This window comes from Sorex fumeus, unplaced genomic scaffold (genome assembly GCF_029834395.1).
Source record: "Sorex fumeus unplaced genomic scaffold, SorFum_2.1 ptg000095l, whole genome shotgun sequence".
In the NCBI taxonomy this organism is placed as follows: Eukaryota; Metazoa; Chordata; class Mammalia; order Eulipotyphla; family Soricidae; genus Sorex; species Sorex fumeus.
Genome location: NW_026606152.1, coordinates 13,590,737 through 13,616,582, shown reverse-complemented (window position 1 = coordinate 13,616,582; position 25,846 = coordinate 13,590,737). Strand labels below are relative to the sequence as shown.

Below are 25,846 nucleotides of genomic sequence, written 5' to 3'. Positions count from 1 at the left end.
TCACAACTAAGTCTCTGAGGAGATGCAAAACAACTAAAATTCAAGGACACACTGGTTATCCTGGCTGAAAACTCTAGAACGCCCTCAGGAGGGGGCCAGGGAGAGTCCCATCCTTGATGAAGCCCAGCAGCTACACCCACAAGCCACTGCTGCAGTCATGCCTAGGGCTCAACTTCACCATTTCATGAAACTGTCTGTAGATACCAAACTGTGAAAAATTTCAGGGATCTCTGTGTCTAGGTTGAGAACCCTGGGGTCTTCTTGCAATTGGGGTTGGCAACCTCCCTCTGCTTTCAGAAGCCCTGGCAGCCATGCTCACCTCCAACAGTAGCCAACATGTTTACTTATTGGCCCAGACCAAAGATCCTGAAGTCTCTGGACCATGTGACCACATATGAAGCCACGTGATACCTCCAAATTCCTCTACACTGAAATTCCAGTAGGAGTACACCAAACTCAATGGGAAAGTAACATAGACATCAACTGAACTCAACAAATAAAACCAATAATACAGAAGGCTCAACTAGAAACAACAGCTTAGTAAATTCTTAGACTAGGACTTAACAATCCTGTGGTGAGATATAATAATTTTCACACTAAAATTGATTTTCAAAATTATTGATTTTACTATTTGAGCTTTGTTATTCAATCAATTTCAACTCTAGTATTGTATCAACAGTTGTGGCTTTTGTCTACATTAAAAAAATAATAAATGAATTAAAAACCAGAAACACTGGGTCTGAGAAAAAGTGCAGCAGGTGGAGCACTTGCCTTGATGTGGCCAACCTGAGGTTTAAACCCAAGCATCCCTTATGGTCCCCTGAGCTTGTCAAGAGTGATTTCTGAGTGTAGAACCAGGAGTAACCCCTGAGCATCACTGGTATGCCTAAAACCCTACAAAATAAGCTTTTCTAAAGACAAAAGTGAGTGCATAGTAGAGAACGCTTGGAATGTACTACAGGGGTTCTCCATGTCACACAATTGACTCCTTGGGCAAAACTTTTATTTGTGGTGTGTGTATGTGTGTGCCCAGTATGTGTCTGTGTATCTGAGGGTGTGTTTCATAGATGCTACGTGTCTATGTCTTCATGTGTATCTTGTATGTGCATATGTGTGTGCATGTTTGTGAGAGTGTGTGTATGTGTGTTTCTGGTGTGTCTATTTGTGAGTGTGAGCTTTATAGGTCATGTGCTTATGTGTATGCTTGTATATGTGTAAGGGCTTATGTGTGTTCTTGTGTATGTTTATGTGTGTGCTTGTGTATATATGTGTTTGTGTGTGTGGTGTGTTGTATGATGGTCAGCAATGTTCCTGGCCTCGAGCAGAACTTTGCTATAATAACCAAAATCCATCTCCAGATATGGTCAAAGGTGTCCTTTTGTTTTTCTTCTTCAACTGCTTCTATAGTATGTGTTTCACCTTTTGTAGCTGTCTGCTCTTTTTCTTTTTAGTTTTCAGCCTTGGAAGTCTCTACTGGGATATCCTTAAGTTGGGAGACTCTGCTCAGTCCAGCCAGTTTTCTCAATCAAATCCCCTGGAGAGGTCTTCAGTTCTGTTGCAGTGCTTCACTCCAGAACTTTTGGTTCTTTGGTGGTTGTTATTTTGTTCCACCCCCATAAGTGCTTAGAGACTACTTCTGCCTCTGTGCTGAGGAATCACTCCTGTGCTTGGGGGGAACTTGGGATCAGCCCATGAAGATATTTCTCCAGCTCCGTTCTCTTGTTCTTTATGAGGATTTTCATCTCTGCTTATAATGCCCAGTGGCAAGTCTTGTTTGCGTCCTACTTTATCCATTAGGACCCTTAGCACATCAATTACAGATGACTTAAATTTCCAGTCTGAGCATACTTACATTATTGCTGCTGTATCTGAGTCTGACTTTGAAGTTTGTTTTGTCTCTTCAAACTATTTTTTGCCATTTAGTGTCTCACAATTTATCCTGGATATAAGACATGATATACTGCGCCAAATGAGCTCTTCCATTGGGTTCTTCGAAGGTTGTTGCTTCTAAGTTTGTGTTCCATAAGTTGTGACTTTTTGCAAGCTTTTATTCATCTTCTGTGCCTCTCTCTTGCTCTGACCCCCTCCATCTCACTGTACCCCTCCATCTCCTCTCATCAGTGGTCTGCCCTGTGATTTCAGTTCTCTTTCAGATCTAAGAAAGGTTGATTTTTCAGTTTGTTCAGCATTTACTGTGTTGTTAATCTCTACCAGCATTCTTCCGCATGGATACTGGTGCAAATACTGCATAGACACACCCCATTTTACATAAATGATCGTATTTGAGATGTTGATTGTTGCCAATAAGACTATACTAACTATATATGGTGATTCCTGTAATAGACCTGAGTAGAGGCAGGGTATCGGACTTGAGCGAGATCCTGTACACCTCCCGTCAAATTCCTTTCACAGCATGAGGTTCTCAGAATCCGTTTAGGAGGTTGTCAAGGCCAGAAACGTAGTACACTGCGTAGCGCTCTTGCCTTATACGTTCTATAGGTTCTTGCCTGCAGGTTCTATCCCAGCACCAGATATGGTACCCAAGCTCCGCCAGAAGTGATCCCTCGGCACAGAGCCAGGAGTAAGTCCTGATCACGCCCGGCGGTGACACACACTCCGCTATCTCCCTAGCCCTCCCGCTCCCCCCCCCCAAAAAAAAAAAACCAGAAGGAGAAATGTACTAAACCTGCAGGGCAGATGTGATCTGATCTCTTCTAGTCTCACATCCCCTTTTCTCAGCGCTAGCCGAGCCTCTGATCCCTCTGCCAGCTGGGGGCGCTGTGGAACTGGTGGCTGCTCCGGAGAACTTAGACGCGTCTCTCCCTCTGCCGGTCGACGCTCTGCCCCGCCAGCCCCCGCGGCCCCTCGGTGGCCGCCTGGTTTGCGGAAGTGTTTCTAGGAGACGGTGCTGGCCCGGCTGCGCCTGCGCGGTGGACGCTGGTGGGGCTTGGCCTGACGGACTGCCGCGCCGGCCGGTGGAGGGAGTTGGCACTGGCTCTGGGTCGCTGTCGCCGCCCGGGACCCCGCGCTCCACGGACCGCCGGTGAAGAGGGCCGGCTGGCTGCTGACGTCTTCGGGATGGAGCACATCCGCACCACCAAGGTAGCGGGGCGCGGGCCGCTCGCTCCGGGCGCGGGCTGGGGTGGGCGAGCGGGGCGGGAGGCGACGCCGCCCGCTCGGCCTGTGGGTGGCGGCGCCCCGGCCCGGCGGGGGGCGGCGCGGTCGCCGCCTCTACCCGGGGGGTGTCGCTCTCGTGGTCGGGGGCGCCTTGGGAGATCCGTCTTGGCCCTCCCGGCGCTTCGGCTTCGGGCGCTGCTTTACAGCTCCGGCGGTTCCGGGCCCCTGGACCGGAGAGTTCTTGGTTGGAGAGGGTCCCCCAAGGTCGTGGGGCGGCGCTGTCGGGGCGCCTCCTGGGCCCCCCGCCCCCCGTCCCACTGTCGCGGGTCGCCGGCGGTCGGTGCTGACGGGGGCCGAGGGTGGAGCCGTCGCCGTCCGCCCAACTTCCAGGCCCGGGTGTTGGCGGCCCGAGCAGGCGCTCTGGGCGTCCGGTGCCGGTTCGGTGCCGGAGCCCCGGGGCGGGGAGGGGCGTGTCGCCGCGGGTGGAAAGGGGCGCGGCCCCCTCCCGCTCGCGGTCCCCAGCCCCGGCCGAGTGATGATTGGGTGCCCGGAACACGTTTGTTTTGAGACCGGGTGTTTTTTTCCTGCCTCCCGAGCGAGTCTGGGAACTTGAAGGACGTGTTAGCCGGCGCCGTGCAGCGTCATCGGCCTTCGGTTCCGAGGGCAGGAAACATGGGAAAGCCCAGAACGCCGTGGGATTGGGCCGCCACCCCGCACGGCCCGGGGGCCTGATAGCTGTCACAGTCCGCCGCCCACCTTTTTAGGGTGGAAGTGGGTTTCCCTTTAGATCAGAGGCTGTTCTTAGGGACAAGCTGTCGAAGATGCCGAAAGCGACCTCTGTAGTCAACGTCCCCCCCCCCCCCCCACCTCCGCTTTGGGGTCCACACCCGGTGATGCTCAGGGGCCGTTCTGTGGCCCTGCACCCAGGAATCACTCCTGGCAGGCTCCCGGAACCAGGTAGGGTGCTGGGAATTGAACGCAGGTCGGCCAGCTGCAAGGCAAGCGCTGCACTGTTGCTCCGGCCCCTAGCAATCCTCTTCTGGAAGGGAAATAGGTGGGTGTGGAGAGCTGGGGTGGGGGAAGGGTGCAGGGGGGCGCAGTGCGGCAGGCAGTGAAGGTCACCCCGAACCCCACCTTTCTCGTGCTTAGGAAGAAGTAGCATAAGGGATAGGGATGGGGCTGGAGTGATAGCACAGCGGGCAGGGCATTTGCCTTGCACGCATCCAACCCAGGTTCGATTCCCAGTATCCCATATGGCGCCCCGAGCACAGCCAGGAGTGATTCATCAGTGTAGAGGATCACCGGGTGTGACCCCCAAAAAGCAAAAAAAGCAAAAAAAAGTAGCATAAGGGATCCGGGTTCAGCATCCAGACCTCAGGCAGCGAGTGTGGGGCTCTGGGGCCCTCGCTCACCCCTGCTCCCTGAATGTGAGCGCAAGGCTGTGAGTTACTCACTTGTGACTTGGTTCCTTGAAGATGACGGTGCAGTCTTTTCACAGTGGGTTGATGCTGGTGGTTTAGCGAGGCACTTTCATGATTGTTTTAAGGGGGCGCGGGGGATGGGGGGGGCGCAAGAGCAAACTCTGTGAGCAAAGTTGAATTTCTGCACCATCACAACTCTAGAATAAGTGGGTGTATGTGGAGTAGAAGTAGAAATACTCTAGGTGTGTGTTATGTGCCAGGTACCGTTCATTGTTATACTTGGATCCTGTAATACATCCTGACAACTGTAGCATCTTTCCAAATTATAACTTGTTCCTAAAATATTGATTTGAAGGGTAGAGGAGATAGTTGAATGGGCTGAGCACATGCTTTGCACTGTGTTATGTGGTTCCCGGAGTAAGCCCCAAGAGCAGTGTTGGAAGTGGCTCCAGCAGCACTGTTGGGAATGATTCACCACTGCTTCCTCCCCTCACTGCACCCCCACACACACCAAAACACAATACCATTTTTTAACACAGCCAATTTTTTGTTTCCACTTTCGATGGACTTACTTACCGCAAATATAATTGTATTTCAGAACTAAATCAAATCTCTTGAGCATATTTACCTCTTATTTACTTAGGGTTTTTTTTTTTTTTTTTGCATGGGGGTAGGAGGAGGATCCTGTAATGTTATACTGCAAGCGTCTTAACTGCCATACTGCCTGGTCCAGCATTTACCTCTTTTTTTTTTTTTTTGGTTTGTTTTTGGGCCACAGCTGGCAATGCTCAGGGCTCACTCTTGTTTCTGCACTTAGAAATTACTCCTGGCAGTGCTCCGGGGACCATACAGGATTCCCGAGATCAAACCCAGGTTGGTTGCGTGCGAGGCAAACACCCTACCCGATGTACTGGCCCTTTTACTTCGTTTTTGAGTGGAAATTGTCCAGGGACTTTTCCTAGCTCAGTTCTCAGGAATGATTGTGGTATTGCTAGGGGGAACCTTGTGCAGTGACCGTAATTGAATCAGGGTTGGCTGTGTAAGTGCCCTATATCCTGTGCTACTACCACTTTGGTCTTGTTTAACCTCTTTGAAGTCTAGATAGTTTAGTCAGTTAAATCAAGAATTTCAGCTGGGTGGAGAGATAGTGCAGCATACGGTGCATGCTTTGCAAGTGGATAGCCTGGGTTTAATTCCTCGCCTCACATATCATCCCCTGAGCATTGTCTGAAGTGATTCCTGAGCACAGAGCCAGCAGTAAGCTTTGAGCATGGACAGATGTGGCCCCCAAACCAAAATAAAATAAAACCCACAAACCACCATAAGACCCTTAAATTAAGACTCAAGAAACACAGAGGTTCTTATGTGGAAATTGTTAGATTTTCAGAACTTCTGTGAGAAAATTGTTAAAGACAACCTTATTAAAAATTAAATAATTTAATGATGGTAGTATAGTAAAACATGTGCTTACAAACTCATTATTTTATCAAATTTGCTTTATTGCTTCAGATTAAGACATTATTATGTTTTATATTTATGGCTGGGCTGGAGCGATAGCACAGCGGGTAGGGTGTTTGCCTTGCATGCTGCTGACCCGGGTTCCTCCACCTCTCTTGGATAGCCCGGCAAGCTACTGAGAGTATCCTGCCTACACGGTAAAGCCTGGCAAGCTATCTGTGACATATTCGATATGCCAAGAACAGTAACAAGTCTCACAATGGAGACATTACTGGTGCCTGCTCGAGCAAAGCGATGAACAGCGGGAGGACAGTGCGACAGTGCAGTGCTATTTATCGCTAAAATATCTTTCTCACTACTAAAAATTTATAATTCTCCCCTTCAAACTTCTTGAACTGAATAAAATGATAGTACTTTTTTGTGTGTGTGTGGTTTATATTTATTTTAAAAATTGCTTGCAAACCATAATGCCCAAAAGTAGAGAGTATGGGGAATATTGTCTGCCATGGAAGCAGGGAGAGGTGGGCGAAGGGGGTGTATACTGGGGAAATTGGTAGGGGGGATGTCACTGGTGGAGGGATGGGTGTTTGATCATTGTGTGATTGGCTCTAGCGATAGCACAGCGGGTAGGGCATTTGCCTTGCACACGGCTGGCTGGACCGACCAGAGTTCGGTTCCTTCGCCCCTCTTGGAGAGCCCGCCAAGCTACCGAGAGTATCTTGCCCGCATGGCAAAGCCTGTCTAGTTGCCCATTATGTATTCGATATGCCAAACACAGTAACAAGTGTCACAATGAAGACGCTACTGGACTCACTCGAGCAAATCGATGAACAACGGGAGGACAGTGACAGTGACAGTGAACCCAAACATGAAAGCTTGTAACTATCTCACAGTGATTCAATAAAATAAAATAAAAATTGCTTGCTGGGAGAGATTTATCAGATAATTAAATGAGTTTATACTTCTAAAACTCACGAGGGGTTATGTTTTGGTCACATTTGATTTACTACACATGTCAAGTCAGAATTTGAATTTCTGAAAGAATACTTACAAAGTAATGAAGCATGGTAACTTTTTCTAAATCAGTTTGAACTCTTAATTTTACCATCATGAAATGGTTTTGCCAAGAAACAATGACAGAGAGGCTGACTGAGGTAGTCTTTCTCCTCTCCCTGCCAGGCTCCAGTTCTTTGGCTGACATCATATAGTGCTGTGACTGTTATTTATGAATGGAACTTTACAGAATGAGATGGAAGAGTGTTTTCCTGTTTTGAAAGACTTTGTTCTAGAATTTGTCATAAATGGAATTCCCATGAAAATCTGACCTCACCAGAGCTCAAATTGTGTTATTTCAGAATTTTTTCTCAGTTCTTAGTGTTTTGTCATTAGAATGAAATCATATTTTATTCATATAGATATGTTATAAAGAGAAGGACATGCAATACTAAGGATGGAATAAGAATAAGGAGAGGGGCTGGAGAAATAGCACAGAGGGTATTGCCTTGCACTCGGCGACCTGGGTTCGATTCCCAGCATCTCATATGGTCCCCTGAGCACTGCCAGGAGTAACTCCTGTGCATTGCTGGGCGTGACCCAAAAAGAAAAAAAAAAAAGAATAAGGAGAAACTAAACTTGGTCCTATATTAAGTTTCTCCCTACATGAGGAGCTCCTTTTCCTGTCTATTCTACTTTCCAATAAACTTTTCCAACTCTCTAACTCTGAAAAAAAAAAAACCCAAGAATAAGAGAAACTGGTGTTTTAATTTACACAGAAATGAGGGCCAGTACTGATTTTGAAGTATACTTGAATATTTTTCCCCATGTAAAGTGCTATTTTGACGATCACTAATATTATTCCATTGTGCAACTGAGAAAACTGAAACTTGCAGAAATTAAAATTATTTGTTCTGATTGAAAATCCAGCTGTACTATGCAAGATGTGGAGCTGGGAACGTGAACCAGGTGTTTCTAATGCTAATCCCACCCTCCGCTATTGCACTCTCCTGCCTCAGAGAGTATCAAGTTTTTTTGGTTTGGCTTATTTTTGCCACACCTGGTAGTACTTAGAGACTGTTCTTAGCTCTCTGCTCAGAGGTCACCCACCTGGCCACTTGGCAATGTTTGAGGGACCATGCAGTACTGGCATGTGTTGAGCTAATTTCTCTAGTTCCTGTGAGGTAGGCCTGTGTGAATAGAGAGAAGGGGAGGAGAGGAACTAAGGTGGCAGAATTTTGTCTAGTAGGTCGCGGAGAAATGCAAAATGTCTGATTTAGAGAAATATCTTTTGGAGATGTGTATTTTTAGGTAATGTTTTTTTTTCAAATGAGGTGTGTGTGTGTGTTTGTGTGTGTGTGTGTGATTTTAGAGATCTGTAGGGAAGAGAGAGAATGTACGACCCCTGGGAGTACTTAAAAGTGGGCAAGTAGTGGAAGAGAAGAGCGGGAGGGTTTCTGGGATAATATGGGAAGAGTGAAACCACCGTTCAGAGGAAAAGTCTTTCCTTTTTCAATTTAGTCCCTGCTTGCTCCTCTGCCCCTGCTCTTCCGTGTCTCCTTGTTCCGTGAATCAGGCACACTGTTCTAGGTACTGGGCAAATGGTGGTGAATAATCAGATAAAAGGCCCTGCCTTTATGACACTTTGTTCCCCTAGCTATAGAAGTCATCACAATAAACACAATTAAAAGTCAAATGTGTGTAATGTGGTAGGTGATGGTAAATGGGTGCGAGTGTCAGGAGGAGAGCTGTCTGGGGAGCTAGTGTTTAAGTAGGAAAGTCTGAGAAGTGCCTATAAGAGAATCAGCACTTGGTTACAAAGTGCAAGATGGAAAGAGTAAGAGAGAAGCCATTTTCACTGATAAGGGTGGGAAACCCCAAGAGAGGGAACAGCAACAGTTAAAATGTTTGTTGTTGGGTTTGTCTGGTTGTTAAAAACTAACAAGAACCAGGATGGCTAAAGCCTAATGAAAGAGAGGGAAAGAGCATAGAAACTCAAGATGGGCACAGAACCTTTAAGGCTACTGTTAAAATTTTTTCTTTCTCTGGAATGGGATACCACTCACTGAATATCAGCTGTTTTTAAAGGATCACAAAACCAAAGCACTTAAAAAGTGCACATTGGATTTATGGTCTCTTTCATAGTGACTATACTACAGCCACACAGTGTTGTAAGGAACTGGGGCATATGAACCAAAGAGTTGATTAAAATCCCTGTGCTTTTTTAAATTTTTTTTAATTTTATAAAGAAGTTCACAATATTTCATTGCATTTAATATTCAAACACCAATCCCACCACCGTTACACCTTCCCATCACCATATTTTGGATGTTTCCATCCTGAACCCCAATCCCTGCCCGAAAGCAGAACTGGCTACAAAAAGGTATACTTAGAGGAAAGAGTGTGGAAGTTGTTGGGTTTCACCCAGGGGCCATTAAGCCCTTCGATAAGAGATCACTAACAGATTGAAAATCCCTGTGCTTTAAAAATTAAATGAAAAAAAATTGTTTTTTTTTGAAATTTCCTAGAAGCGCTTAGGACCTGAACCACTTCTGTTGAAATTCAGTCTGGTGGTACAGTTTGGGGCAATAGTGCTGTGGGCTGTGCTGTTCTGGGGATTTAACTTGGGGTCTCAGGCATGAGACTTTGAGCTAGTCTCCTTGGCCCCCAAATCTCTTCTTTTGACTTCATGAAGGCAATTCGATGTATTCTTTATTGCTAGCTAATTCTTTACTAGATATCAGTGCTATTTAGGGTGGAGTCATGTTTCTGAGACTCCCCAGATGGATGTCCGATTAGAGGTAGGAGCATCCTGTACTAGAGCAGCAAGAATAGTACATGGTCTGCTTTGATAGCTTGTTGGCATCTAGTTCTACAGCAAGTTGGTCAGGGAACTTTGAGACAGGCCATTGGTCCCTTTTTGTTCCAGAGCTACTTTTTTCTGTGGGTAAAGTGGCTGTATTTGTGATACCATGGTTTTTTATTTTATTTTTTTTCATTTTCAGCTTTTTTATTCACTGACATTCACATTTCCAATATACACTGTTAGGGTTCATTTTGGTTTGAGCCCTCAGTTGGCGGCAACTGATCTTTAAAGTAATGTGCTGGCATTGGCATATTTATTTATTTATTTATTTATTTTTTCCTCAGTGGCATCTTTAACACCATTACCAAACCCTCAATCCTTAGGCTCCTTTGTCTTTGTTTATTCTTTCTACAATATTTTCCCATTTTCCTTTTTGTCCATGGTAATACTTATATAATTAAAGACTGCTAACACTGTTTCTATAGTGCCTCAGTGCAAGTGACCTGAAAGAGTTATAATTGCTTTCTAAATGTCTATCTTAAAACATTTCTAGGAAGAACAGTAGGAAAATCTGTAAAGTACTTTCAGTTCCTTGGTGAAAGGGAAAATAAAAACCAGCAATTGGAGTTTAGAAACTGTCTGCCTGTGACTTGTACTTTTTATTTTATGATTTTAGCAAAGAAAAAGATTGGATTCCATTTGTTTTGAAACTAGGATTTGTAGCAAAGAATAGAATAATTCATGTATTTTTTCAGAAATTCTTTGTTTACCCCCAGAATTTTAGTTTTCAGATATTTGAATAATTCCAAATTTTATTACTTGTTACTTTCATATAGAGATTGTGATGTTGCAGTGTAATGATTTTTAAGTGTATTATCTTGATGTGAATATAATTTTGCATTTACCAAGGTTATAAGTAACCTCAATTTATTATGTAGTCAAGAGGGATACTCTTTCATGCTCTATTTATATTAAAGCACCATGATTATAAAGTTATTCATAGTTGAGTTTTAGACATAAAATGTTCCAGCACCAGTCATACCACCAGTGTCAACTTCTCTTTACCAATGTGGATTCTCTCATTTAAAAAGTTTTATTTGTACCAAAGTTTCTTTAACCACTCATCTGTTCTTGGGCACTTGGATTTTTTTCAGATCCTGGCTATTGTAAACAGTGCTGCAATGAACATACACGTGCAGATGTCATTTCTATTATACTTTTTTTTCATCTCCAGGATATGTTCCCAGAAGTCGTATTGCTGGGTCAAATGGGAGCCCAGTTTCTAATTTTTTGAGAAGCATCCATACTGTTTTCCAAAAGGGCTGAACCAATCGGCATTCCTACCAGTGGTGAAGGAGAGTCCCTTTCTCCCCACATCCGTGCCAGTACTGGTTGCTTTTGTTCTTTGGAGTGTGTGTTAGTCTCTGTGGTGTGAAATGATATCTCATTGTTGTTTTGATCTGCATCTCCCTGATAATTAGTGATGAAGAGCATTTTTTTTCATGTGCCTTTTTTTCATTCGGATTTCTTTGAGAAAGTTTCTGTTCATTTCATTGCCCCATTTTCTGAAGGGGTTGGATGTTTCCTTGTAGAATTCAACCAGTGCCTTGTATATCCTTGATATCAGCCCCTTATCAGATGGGAGTACTGTGCAACTGTTAGAAAAGAGGAAGTCATGAAATTTGCGTATAAGTGGATTAACATGGAGAGTATCCTGCTACATGAAATGAGTCCAAAAGAGAGGGACAGACATAGAAGGACTGCATTCATTTGTGGAATATAAAGTAACAGAATGGAAAACTAACACCCAAGGATAGTAGAGATAAGGACCAGGAGGATTGCTTCACAGCTTGGTAGTCGGCCTCACATGCTTGGTGAAAAGGCAGCTCAGATAGAGAAGGGACCACCAAGTAAAGGATGCTTGAAGGGCCTGCTTGGAAAGAGAGATGCATGCTGAAAGTAGACTATAGACCAAACATGATGGCCCATTAATACCTGCATTGCAAACCACAACACCCTAAAGGAGAGAGAGTAAAAGGGAATGTGCCTGCCACAGTGGTGGGATGGGGGCGGGGGATACTGGGAACATTGGTGGTAGAGAATGGACACTTATGGAGGAATGGGTACACAATCATTATATGACTGAAACGTAAGCACAAAAGTTTGCAAATCTGTAACTGTATCTCACAGGGATTCATTTTTTCTTTTTTAAAAGGAGGCTTAAAAAAGGTTAGATTAAAAAAAAGTTTTATTTTAGGCACTATGGTTAAAAAAATTATTTTAGGCATCATGGTTTACAATACTGATAATGATAAGGTTTCATGAATAAAATAATCCCTCACCACACCCACCACCATAATTCCAGTCTGTCACCTCTCCCCGCATTCCCTCCCCCCCCCCCCCCCCCACACACACACAGACACATATCCCTCCCCTATGGTAAGCTTCTAACTGAAGACCAGTTCTCTGTTGCCTTTGGGCATTTGTTATACCCCTACTACGATTCTATATGTTCCACATATGAGAGTCCCTCTCCTGACTTGCTTCACTCAGCCTACTACCTCCTGAGCAGGATGGAGTCTCTTTGCTTGCAGATTGACATTTCCTTTTCCATTTATGCTATCTAGGTATGTTAAGTGAATGCTACCAGCCTAACTAGAATCTGAGAAGCTCTCTTTGTTTCTTCCTTCCCACATAAATTTTATTGCCCAACCACAGGCTTCCTCTTTATCTTGTGTATTGCAGCTTAGTCCAGGCCCTTATCAGATCTCTACCAGGCACCCTAGATTATTTCATTTTTCTCGTCTAGTTATCCTGCTACCAGTTTATTCCAAATCTTCTCTATTTGAATTTAACTGGGTGATAGGTTAATACAGAGGGCTTACAGGGTTTATCTTCTCCCATCAATTTAGTGACAATAGTGGATTTTTAAAAAATATATTTGAATATTTATTGCTTATTTTTCAGACAAATTTGGGGTAAAGTACCTGATGTTCAACCTACTGCAACCATTGGTGGAGAGATTATTGTCCTTACTTTATAAAGAAAATGATATCCAGACAAATTAGCCTTCAATTGATAGATATTAAGTTTAGGTTCAGTGAATTAGTAAACTGTTACTTTTGTAATATAGATTTATGTGCTGTTTTTCAGAACTATGGTTCATGTTTGTGGGTGTGCACAGTTGAAGAAACTCTGAAAATGGGAGGACTAGACATGTTGGGAATTAAATGTTTGGGAAAGAGCATAAAGATAAAAGGGAAATCCTGGTTAAAGAAATGAGGCTAACACCTAAGGGTAGTAAATACACGGGTCAGGAAGATTGCTCCATAGCTGGAAGCCTGCCTCATCTGCAAAGGGGAGAAGACAGCTGGAATAGAGAAGGGATCATTAAGAAAATGATGGTCGGAGGAATCGGTCAGGATGAGAGATGTGTACTGAAAGTAGATAATGGACCAAACATGATAACCTCTCAGTATCTGCATTGTAAACCATAATGCCCCAAAGTAGAGAGAGAGTATGGGGAATATTTTCGGTCATGGAGGCAGGGGGAGGGTGGGAAAGGTGGGGTATACCGGGGATATTGGTGGTGGGGAATGTGCACTGGTGGAGGGATGGGTGTTTGATCACTGTGTGATTGTAACCCAAACATGAAAGCTTGTAACTATCTCACAGTGAGTCAATAAAATTAAAAAAAAAAAAGATAAAAGGGAAATTTAGTCCATTGTGGGCTGAGTAAGAAGAATTGATTGGAAGTTAGATGGTCTATGATTTGCGTTGAAATAGCCTGATGAGCCTCATAAAAATACAGACTCTGGGTCTTTATTTCCTGAGATTATTGACCAGTTATGAATTGGGGTTTGGGAGTTATACATTTGCAAAGTTTTGAAGATGATTCACATCAATAGGTTGTGAAACTTGTATGTAGACAACCAAAATTCAAGATTAACAAAGGAAATTTTAAGGAATTCTTTTTTAATTGAATTACCATGAGATGCAGTTACAAAGCTTTCATATTTGAGTTTCAGTCATACAATGATTGAACACCCATCCCTCCACCAGTGCACATTTTCCAACACCAATGTCTCCAGTATTCCCCACCGCCATCCAAATCCTCCCCCTGCCTCTACGGCAGACAGTTTCCCCCATACACTCTTTACTTTTGGGTATTATGGTTTGCAATATAGTTACCGAGAGGCTATCCTTTATCTAACTTTCAGCACACATCACCCATTTTGAACAATCCCTCCAACCATCATTGACTTAGTGATCCCTTATCTATGCCAGCTTCCTTCTCCACCAGCTCATGAGGCAGGCTTCCAACTGTGGAGCAATCTTCCTGGCCCTTGTGTCTACTGTCTTTGGGTGTCTGCCTCATATTATTTTATATTACACAAATGAGTGCAGTCCTTCTATATCTGTCCCTCTCGTTCTGACTCATTTCACTTAGCATGATACTCTTCATGACCACCCACTTATAAGCAAATTTCATGACTTCACCTTTCTTAACAGCTGCATAGTATTCCATAGTTTAGACGTACCAGAGTTTCTTTAACCGGTTGTCTGTTCTCAGGCACTCGGGTTGTTTCCAGATTCTGGCTATTATGAACAGTGCTGCAAGGACCATACAGGTGCAGATGTCATTTCTACTGTGCTTTTTTGCACCCCCAGAGTATATTCCCAGAAATGGTATTGCTGAGTCACATGGAAGCTCAATTTCTAGTTTTCTAAGAAATGCCCATATTGTTTTCCAAAACACCTGGACCATTAAGGTAATTTTGGATGTAGAAATTGGTGGTGGGAAGATCAAGAAATAAGCTTAAAATATTGAGTATTTTTAGCTTTGAATTTCCAATTTTGATGGACAGTGAGAACTAAGTATTATATAGTTGTAGAGCAAGAGTGACTTTATCCTCATTGGTTGATGGGGTAGGGATGCAGAACTTCACCTTTCTTGAAAATCTTAGGAAATAGAAAAATACTCCATGTTTATTGATTGGAGACTCAACACAGTTTCCATCCAAATTCTGATACCGTTCTTCAGGAACGTAGAACAATCAGTAATAAAATTGTTCATATTAAATTATGAAACACCCTCACTAGCCATAAAATACCCCAAATAGCCATAAAACACCTCAAGTAGCCATTCTGAGAAATAAGAAATTGGAGGTATCTCCTTACCTAACTTGATAGAATTGAGTACCAAAAGACAAACTCTCAGATCTATAGTCAATTAATTTTGGACCAAGGAGTGAAGTAAAAGGTAAAGGCCCTCCCGTTGATCGTCGATTTGCTCGAGCGGGCCCAGTAACGTCTCCATTGGAGACTTTGTTGTTACTGTGTCTGGCATATTGAATACTCTCGGTAGCTTGCCAGGCTCTCCGAGAGGGGCGGAGGAATCGAACTCGGGTCGGCCATGTTGGCCGCTTGTAAGGCAAACGCCCTACCTCTGTGCTATCGCTTGTAGATTAAGTGAAATAAGTTTTTCTCTACAACAAGTGCTGCTGGGAAATCTGGATAACCACCTGTGAAACCAGCTAGATCAGTCAATTCAAAGTGGATCAGAGACTTAGAGATCAGACCAGAATGCAGAAAATACATTGATAATTAGATGATAAACATGTCCTTAATGATATACTTTCACTGGCAAATGGAAAAGCAGCAAAAGTAAATAGGAGTATATCAAACTAAAAACATTCCTGCAGGGTAAAAGAAACATGGGCTAAGACAAAGACACCCAAGTGAATGGGAGAAAATATTCTCAACACATTAGATGAAGGGCTAATATCCAAGATAAAATCCAAAACCCTATCAAAAAACAGGGAGAGGAAATGAACAGACACTTCTGTGAGGAATACAAAGGAATCGCCAATATGCACATGAAAAAAGTGCTCATCATCACTTTATTATCAGGGAAAGCCAAGTCAATTAGGTCTTTGTAACTTCCTACTAGCAAGCTCTTAATCGAGATATGGTACTGTATCTTGAAATATCATTTGCTTTGGGGATCATCACTGTCATCACTGTCATCCTGTTAATCGTCAGTTACTCTAGCGGGCACCAGTAGCATCTCCATTTGTCCTAGCCCTGAGATTTTAGCATCGTAAACTTTATGCTCTCTTTGAGGATGTGGCATGCCATCTGGATGTCCTTGGGCATAATGGTGACACGCTTGGTAGGGAATGTGCAGAGGTTGATGTCCTCGAAGAGCCCCACCAGGTAGGCCTCGCTCACCTCCTGCAGCGCCATGAGGGCTGAGCTCTGGGAGCTCAGGTCGGTCTTGAAGTCCTGTGAAATCTCGTGCACCAGCCGCTGGAATGGCAGCTGGCGGATCTCACATAGTGCCATGGTGTCAGGCCAGTAGCTGCGTGGCTTCTTCATGCTACCTGTGGCTGATGGGCTCTTGCAGGCCACCTTGGTGGCCATCTGTTTTCAGGGCGCCTTCTTGCCCATTGACGTGCACACTGTCTGTTTAGTACAAGCCCTCTCGTTCTTCCCAATTCAGCTGGAGACTCCTTCAGGGTTAGGGAAATGAGACCCATTTTATCTGCTGTTGTTGGCATATTTGGCACATCCCAGGTCGCTTGCCAGGTTCTGCCGTGTGGGCTGGATACCCTAGGTAGCTTGCCAGGCTCTCTAGGGGGGAGATGGAGGCTTTTGGGGTGATTTCTAATTGCCCGTGCAGGTGTTCCCAGTCTACCGAATGTAAGCTCCTGGTGACTGGCCTGCTGTGACAATTTGTACACTGACAATAGGCACCTGCCTGTGTTTCCAGGCAAGCCTTGGGGCATCTGCGGCCTCAGGTTGATCTCCTTGAGGTGGATGGAGTATGCCCGGAGGTTGTTGAACTGCTGGCAGAGCAAGATCCCATTGAATAGGGTCTGTGCCAGGTCAAACACCTGTGCTGAGTCCCAGGTCACACGGTGTTTGGCAGACAGCATCCCACAGTGGACAAGTCACTGCATGGGCCACTGCTCTACGCTTGATGGTGCCGCTAATATATATATTGTGTCTATAGCAGTGTGAACTCTGGAAGTTAGTGCTAAGCTTACAGTTTTGTAAGTAATTAACATTTTGGTTAAAACAGTGATAATGGACAAGAGTGCTATAGAGAATGGAACTCTAAAGACTAATAGTGAGGAAGAATAGGCAGAGAGAGTTAAAGGCGAATAATTTACTTTGAATGTAGAAAAGTTTGTGTGTAGAGAATTGTTTAGAGAACTTTGTGCCTTGTAAAAGAAATTATTACTATAGGCTTTTGAGCACAAGAAGAACTAAGACACTTTAGTGAGAGAGACACTAAAGTGACACTAAAGGAGAGAGACAGACACAGAATGTCCTCTCTCGTATAGTAAGAAGTTTATTTATTATTATTATTTTTAATGTAGGGGTACTGCTATTTATTCAGTCACTGATTAGGCTGATTGAATTATGCATGAACTCCACCTTACTTTTTTTCCCCATTTTTTATAATTTTATTTATTGAATTACCGTGAGAGCAGTTACAAAGCTTTTGGGTTTGTCTCGGTCATACAATGAAACACCTGTACCTTCACCAGTGCCCATTATCCACCACCAAAATCTCCAGTATACCCCCATCCCACACCCTCCCTCTACCTGTGGGGCAGATGATTTCCAAATTACTCTCTATACTTTGATTACATTCAACATTTTGACACCACATTCACCATTATTATTTGGGATTTTACCCCAACACTCAGATCTGCCGAAAAGGCAACAGTAGACAATTTGCTTTCTATTGCTGTTTATGAATAACATATGATGTTGCATGGCTGCAGTAGTGGCCACGCGATTTTGAAATTCTGAAATTTTAACAATTAAATCCGTAGGGATTTCTTGCCAAAACCTGCTGGGTTCCGAGATTTGTTCCTGAGTCTCTGGGATCGTGGCCATTAAGCTGCTTGATCAGGAGCCAGAGAGGCTGTTCGTGGGCGGTGACTTGGGGTCTCCTTGGGGTGGGGAGTAAAGGGCTGGCTCCACCCCCATCCCGTGAGGTCCCGTGTGTCTCGTCTCTATGGGCCCAAACCTGACCGTTCAGTGGCCTCTGGCAGATGGCGGCCACCAGGGGGAAGAGGCCAAGGCACGAAACCTATTCCCACCAGCGGTGGCCCAGCACTGGTAGCCTACTGCAGGGACTGGATGCATTTCTGCCAAAAACCGTTGGGTTTTGAGATTTGTTTCTGAGTCTCTGGATCATGGCTGTTAAGCAGTTGAATCAGGAATCAGAGAGTCCATGCCTCCAGTTATATAGCTGAGCCAGAGGTGGTTTGTGGGTATGGCTCCCACATTCTGAACTTTTGACCATTTACTTTCTTGTTAAACTTTGCCCCAAGTTTTTGGGGTCTGGCCAAAGGCACAGCAGCAATTTTGGGATATCTGGAAGTCTGAAGGCACCATCAGGCTGCTGATGCACTCGCCTCACAGGTACAAATTGTCCTGCTGGCGGTACCATAGCCCCCTTGTATAATAGGAAATTTTAAACCTGCACAAGGACAACAGAAACTATGAACTGGTTTTCAGTAGGAAGTTTCCCATGCTGAGCAGAGGGGGTGGACACTTGGACAGTGGTGGAGAGGGAAGTCAGCACTTTGGTGAGAGTGTGCTCCTGGAATGTTTGATGCTTGCAAACCTACCATAACAGCTGTGTGAACCATAGTGCTTAAAATAAAATATAAAACATTTTTATTTTAAATGGAGCAAAATAAAAAAAAATTAAATTTCATCGATTAAGAAGTTCATGTAGCATTTTTTTAATGTAGGAGTACTGCTATTTATTCAGCTGATTAGCTGATTAAATTGGGCATGAACTCCACCTTACTGGTTTTTTTTCATAATTTTATTTATTCATTTTTCTTCTTATATTTATTGAATCGCTGTGGGAAAAGTTACTAAGCTTTCTGGTTTAAATCTTGGTCATGCAATGATCAAGTTTTTAAAATCATAAGCATGTTTTAATTTTACATTCAACTTATTTGACAAGGTGCTATTCTAAGCAAAAATGATTTCTCTTGAAGTCAGTTTCTTTGGGGATGTTTCTAATGATTGGGATGGGAGAGATCAGAGGATTGGAGCACATGCCTTGCATGCTTGAGTTTGATACCCAGCACTGCATGCATTTCCCCCCCCCCCCACCCCCCGCCCCCTCCAACAATGCAGTGGCTCTGGTCACCCCCAGCAGCACTGCTGGGCTGAGCACCTGTCACTGGGCCCAGCACTGAGCTCTGGGTTTAACTTCATGAGATTACCTAGCTGGGCATCTCTGGAGGTGGCCCCTTGATCCTCCTCAGCATTGCTTGGGAGTCCTTATCCGCTTCCCCCTAAAATGTTAGTTATTGTTTACTTTGAAATCACATTTTTATAATGGGAACTTTCCTCCAAGTGTAGTAAGAGAAAAGGTTTATGGGGTGTGGGGGAGTATATAATCAGTGAGATAAAGGTTTGCTATTTGTTTTCAGAGAAAAAATCCAATTTGAAGAACTCTTTGTAGACTGCTGCTAAAGTTGTGGATTGTAGTTATAGGTCATCTCCCAACCCCCCAAGCCCATGCTAGGGGCTCACATATGCAAGGAATGCATTCTGCCACTGCAGAGCCACCTTCTGGTCTTATTTATTTTACCTTTCCCCACTATCAATACTGTTTTCTCAAAGCAGTAGTTTCCTACACATTCTTGACCAACTCTCAGCCCTACTCTCCAGAGACAATAGCACATGAATGTGGGCCACTAGTAATAAATGTGCATGATTTTCTTGTCTAATCCACTAGTGGTGGCCAAAGCAGCATGTCAGTAATCTCCACAGAGAATTTAGAATTGGGAAGAAAAGCATTTAAAACCTTAAGTAACTAATTGATTTTCCTGAGAAAGGGTTTCTGTTAGGAGACAGTGAGGCTTGTAGAATGCTTAGCTATTAAACTGAACAAAAGAGACCATATCATAAAAGGAGAATCATTGATTACAAATAGAACTGGACATAAAATATTGTCCTGGGCGGAGTGGTGAAGAAAATATAGAGAGTATATAGAGAAAATATAGAGACTAAGTTTGGAGCCATTTCCTGATTTAATTTTCCTGGTAACTGTTTTTTTAAAAATTTGTTTTGGGGGGCTGGAGCAATAACACAGCGGGTAGGGCTTTTACCTTGCATGTGGCCAACCCGGGTTTGATTCCCAGCTTCCCATATGGTCCCCTGAGCACAGCCAGGAGTAACTCCTGAATGCAGAACCAGTAGTAACCCATATGCATCGCCAGATGTGACCCAAAAAGCAAAAAAAAAAAAAAAAAAAAAAAATATTGTTTTGTTTTTTTTTGGGCCACACCTGGTGATGCTCAGAGGTGATGCTCAGAGGTTACTCCTGGCTCTGCACTCAAGAATCTCTCTTGGTGGTGCTCAGGGCACTATATGGAATGCCAAGGATTGAACCAAGTGAACTGTGTGCAAGGCAAACACTGTATTTGCTGTGCTATTGCTCTGGCCCCTATCCTGGTAACGTTTGTGTTGTAAATTGTATGTGTACTATTTGTAGTTTATATATTTTCTGAAGTTATATGAAATTTGCTCGAGCGAAATTTAATACTCAGCATTAAATATGAAATTTAATACTCAGCATTTTAAAAAAACTCATGTTTTTGAGCAAAGGGAAGGAAAAATAGTATGTTGAAGTATGTTTAAACCTTGGGCAAACTGAAAACCTTTTGTAACACTTTTGAAATGAGAATATCTTTTTCTTTTTCAGGTTGAGCAAGTGAAATTACTTGACCGATTCAGTACCAGCAATAAGTCACTAACAGGAACACTGTATCTTACAGCTACACATCTATTATTTATAGACTCTCATCAGAAAGAAACCTGGGTAAGGTAGACCTTCTGCTGAACTCTTTATGATACCTTTGTATGGACTTGGTCTATTGTTGTGTTTTATTTTATAAAGGAGTGGTATTGAGAAAGAAAATCATGGGGCTGGAGAGATAGTATAGCAGGTAGGGCACTTGGATGTAACCTGCCTGAATTTGATCCCTAGCATCATGGTTTCCCCCAGGTCTTGCCTGGAGTGACCCCTGAGTGCAGAGTCATGGAGTAAGACCTGAACACCACCGGGTATGGCCCAAAAAAACAAAATTTTTTAAAAAGACAGGAAATCATATAAGAATAGCAAATAGTACTAAGCTTTTATTTATCATCATCATCATCATCATCATCATCATCATCATTGAATTGCCATGAGATACACAGTTACAGAGTTGTTCATTATTGAATTTGACATACAATGTTCCAAAACCATTTACCAGAGTACATTTCCCACCACCAGTGTCTTCAGTTTCTCTCCTACCCCCTGCCCCCCAGCCTGCCTCTATGGCAGCCACTTAGACACTTTTCATCTCTGTCTCTCTCTTGCTCTCTCTCCATGTATATTCCTTTACATACTTTCAGCACTCAGGTATTGCGTGGAGGGATTATTTTCAACTATCATTATCATGGTGGTGGTCCCTTCTCTATCCTAACTGCCCACCCCCACCACCCACTTGTGGAAAGTTTCCATCCATGGACTAGTCCTTGTGGCCCCTGATTCTACTGTTCTTGGGTATTCATCTCATATTTTGTTTTTTCATATCCCACAAATGAGTGCAATCATTCTACCTCTGTCCTTCTCCATATTGAGAGTTTTAGATGAGAATTATATATTTAAAATGCCAGCCAATGAAAGTAGACTATAGACCAAACATGATTGCCACCCATTGCTTCTTTTGCAAACCACAACACCCAATAGGAGAGAACAAAAGGGAATGCCCTGCCACAGAGGCAGGGTGGGATGGGGGGGTTGGGGGGGTGGGAGGGATACTGGGATCCGTGGTGCTGGGAAATGGGCACTATTGGAGGGATGGATATTTGATCATAGTATAATTGAAACTCAAGCACAAAAATTAGTAAGTCTACAACTGTACCTCATGGTGTCTCACTAATAAAAATTAATAAAATAAAATAAAATGCCAGCCAAGTATTGAATTTATTGTAAGGTTTTCTATTTATTAATTCAGTAAATATTTATTGTGATATCTGAAGATGCGCATATTTCTGGTTTGATCAAGTTCTATTTTTTTAAGAAGCAAGGCAGATTTTATTAACATTTATTTAGAAAGATGTGAGGGGAGAGAAAGAAGTCAGATGTTATAGAGAAAACCAAAGACTTCTCTGGAGAGGACATAAACAAAGAAAGAAACAAGACAAGTAAGTGAGATATGTGTTCAAGGGAGAACATAGGCTTGTAGAGCAAGCCTTGATCAAATTTTAATTTTGAATATTACATAGAATTTATTTTATGAATAAAATTTATATTTGAAGAGGGTTATGATTCTTCATATATTGCTGGAATTATATGATGATCAACTTAGCTGTAGTAGTACTTGAGAAGTTCTCAATATCTTGCTGGAGAAATAAATATTTGCCACAAAATGTATTGCTCAGGTACTAAGTGTCATGAAGAAAAGCATAAGATGATGTGTAATAAAATGGGAGGTCTAACTTGTTTGGAAAGGCATTTAAGAATAGCACAGTGAATAGGGCATTTGCCTTCCACGCGGCCGACCCGAGTTGACTCCTTCGTCCCTCTCGGAGAGCCCAGTAAGCTACGGCGAGTATCCCTCCCGCAAGCTCCCCGTGGTGTATTCGATATGCCAGAAACAGTAACAACAAGTCTCACAATGGAGACATTACTGGTGCTCGCTCGAGCAAATCAGTGAACAACGGGAGGACAGTGCCTCAGTGCTACAATGAATTTTAAGCAATGGTTAGAAATGGTATTAGAGGGGAAAATAAAGATCTAGTGTAGCATCTCAGGTTTTAGGAGCAACTCTGAGTGTGTGGATTTGTAATGTAGGACTCAAAATGAGATTTGAGCAGAGGGAAATAGCAGGAGTAGATTGCTTTTTGTGTATGTGGTTTAGAACATACAGATTTTATACACTCTGGAAAAGAATAGACTAGTACTTTTTGTGATAGTCACATGTTTGTGTTTTTCATATTATAGATATTGCATCACCATATTGCTTCAGTAGAGAAACTGGCTTTGACTACTTCTGGATGCCCACTTGTGATTCAGTGCAAGAACTTCAGGATTGTGCATTTCATTGTTCCCAGAGAAAGAGATTGCCATGATATTTACAACTCTTTACTACAACTGTCAAAACAAGGTATTGTTCTTAGAGACCAGAGCTTCATTTTGAGATAAATTATCTAAGATATTTTTTGATCAATAATGCTATTTTATATTCTACTTTTTGGTGTTTGTTTTGTTTTGGGGTCATACTTGGTGGTGCTCAGGGCTCTCTGCACTCAGGCATCACTCCTGGTGGGCTGGGAGGGGACCATATAGGGTGATCTAGGAATTGAACCTGGGTCAGCCACATGCAATGCATGCAACACAAGCACCCTACCCAGTGAAATCTCTTTAGTCCCTTATATTCTGCTTTTAAAAATAATGTTATTCTTTTCACTCCCTCTCAATCATCTTCACGCGTAGTCATTTCCTCCACTTTCCCTCTGTTGTTAATGCTAAAACAAACATAAATAAAATCCATAACAATAGAGGTCTATAGAAATGGGTTTTTTTTTTCTTTATGATGCCTGGGACTTAGACACACAAAGTATACATTTTACCACTCACTAGTCTTTATGTTAATGTTTTTAAAGTTTGTTGATTGTACTTTTTTTTAATGAGAATCCCACAACCTAGGGGAATGACTTGGAAATTAATACTATTAAACAAAATGTTAAGGAAGGCCAGGCCTCTCTAGTAACTGTTGGATGAATATATTTAATCAGTAAGAGTGAAACATAAAGGAGATGAGTTGAGGGAAAAGAAAATGTACCCAGTTTAATACAGGTAAGATTGAGAAGGAGAAGGCATGGAGACTCTAAAGAGGAGTTTTACACTATTCCTTAGGGATCTGGAAGGTTACTATCCTAGCATGACTTGAATTACATTCTGTAAGCAGGGTTTTGTTCACTCTGACTCATGAAGCCATTTCTAACACATCTGTCCCACCATTACAAGGTAAGCTAGATGGTTTAAAGGTGGCAAAGGCTGGAGACAGCTCCAAGGATTGAGCTCTTGTCCTTGCAGGAGATCTGGGTTCAACCCCAGTACTGCAGGGTCTCCTGGCAATACTAGGAATCACCCCCTGATGATAGGGCCAGGAGTAGCACGAGTGGGAGTGGGGTGTAGCCCATAAATGAACAAGTCAAAACAGAATAGAGATAATGAGATGCTTCTGTGACTTCAGGGGGCTTTTCAGAAATGAATGCTCTATGGAATTCTGCATAACTATTGCCATTTTTGGTTGACACCACCTGACTTGTAGGGGTAAATAATGCATTTTCATATTTTTTCTTTATGTTTTATTTTTATTGTTATTTTTATTTTATGTAGCTTTATTTTACTATTCAACATCTCATTTAGGAAAAGTGGTGAATGGATGGTGTATTTAAAATTTTGCTTTTCAGAAAAGAAAGTCATTAGAGAACTTAATATTATAAGTATAACTTATTGTCTTTAGATATAATTGTTTACATTAAAAAATTGAGAAAATACTTAACTTCAAATATTAGCTATCTGAAATTTGTAAAGGAAAAATGGAGGGATAAAATTGAAAACTTTGTATTATGCTTTTACGGTTTTTTATTTGTATTGTATTAAGTGCTATAATCACATTTTAATATTTGTGTATTTTGTTTACTATAGCAAAATATGAAGATCTGTATGCATTCTCTTATAATCCTAAACAAAATGATTCAGAACGAATACAAGGTTGGCAACTCATTGACCTTTCTGAGGAGTATAAGAGGATGGGAGTACCAAATTCCAACTGGCAGTTGTCTGATGCCAACAGAGAATACAAGGTATCTTACCAACTTTGACAGAATTGTGAAAGTGTTAGTACCAGAGTAGCTATGTATCCCTGTATATTTTACATTTGATATGTTCTTGAATTAAAGTTTTAAAAATTGTTTTTAACCTCATGGTTTACAGATTTGTGAAACTTACCCCAGAGAACTCTATGTTCCCCGAATCGCAAGCAAACCAATAATTGTGGGTAGTTCCAAGTTCCGGAGCAAGGGAAGATTCCCAGTTCTTTCCTATTACCATCAAGAAAAGGAGGTAGGAAGTGTTTCTTTTAATTTTTACAAGTGAATAACTCATATTCAGGTTGAAGTTTCCAAAAGGACTCTCATTTTTACATTGTGGTCATTAGAGTGATATTGCTGATAGAGAAGTGTTGACTTTTCATTTTTTGACATTTTTGAATTTTTCTTTTTTTCAGCCAGGCACAGTGGTGCTCAGGGCTTACTTCTAAACCTGTGCTTAGGGATCACTCCTTACAGTACCTGGGGATTTTAGAGGTTGCAGGGAATTCAACCCAGGTCAGCTGCATGCAAAGCAAGTGCTGGCATTAGAGCAAATCTCTTTTTCTGTACCTCAAAGCTAATCACTGAGTTGAATAAGTTTTAACTTCCAGTCCTTTGTGAAACTGAATTTCTTTCCTTTACGAAACTTTTTATAGTCTTTCCTGCTTTTTAAAAATGTCTCAGTGAGGACCAGAGTGATAGTACAGTGGATGGGTGTGGCTTGCATGTGGCTGATCCAGGTTCCGTCCTTTGCATCCCATAAGATTCACCAAGCAATTTGAGGAGTAATTCCTGAGTGCAGAGCCTGGAGTAACCCCTGAGTATCATTAGGTGTGGCTCCCCCTCCATTTTTTTTCCCTCAGTGATGTGTTTTGATGTGTTGTTTTCAATTCTATCTGGAAATTCAGGTTTGAGAAATCGTATCTCTACTATTTGCTGATTTCTTCTTGTCTTTGTACTTGTGTGTGTGAGTTGATTCCTGGACATCCTAGTATAAATCTCCATTTCCTTAGTGTTGATTCCTATTTCCCATCTCTTTTATTTTTTGGAATATTTTCTCAGTCTTTTATCTCTGATCCATCTCTTGGATCCTTTTTTCAGTATGTTGTTTTTTAGATACAAGAGCCTTTAT

General features: G+C 42.5%; 1 protein-coding gene across 1 annotated transcript in view; it reads left to right on the top strand.

Moving 5' to 3' along the window:
• Positions 1–2,996: 2,996 nt before the first annotated feature.
• MTMR6 (myotubularin related protein 6) overlaps positions 2,997–25,846 on the top strand; it is a 49,128-nt gene continuing 26,278 nt past the window's right edge. The window contains exons 1-5 of the mRNA XM_056132929.1: positions 2,997–3,102; positions 20,549–20,665; positions 22,838–23,000; positions 24,551–24,708; positions 24,839–24,967. Of these exons, the coding sequence (XP_055988904.1) occupies positions 3,079–3,102; positions 20,549–20,665; positions 22,838–23,000; positions 24,551–24,708; positions 24,839–24,967 (591 nt within the window). The 5' untranslated portion in view covers positions 2,997–3,078. The remainder of the gene's footprint in view (positions 3,103–20,548; positions 20,666–22,837; positions 23,001–24,550; positions 24,709–24,838; positions 24,968–25,846) is intronic.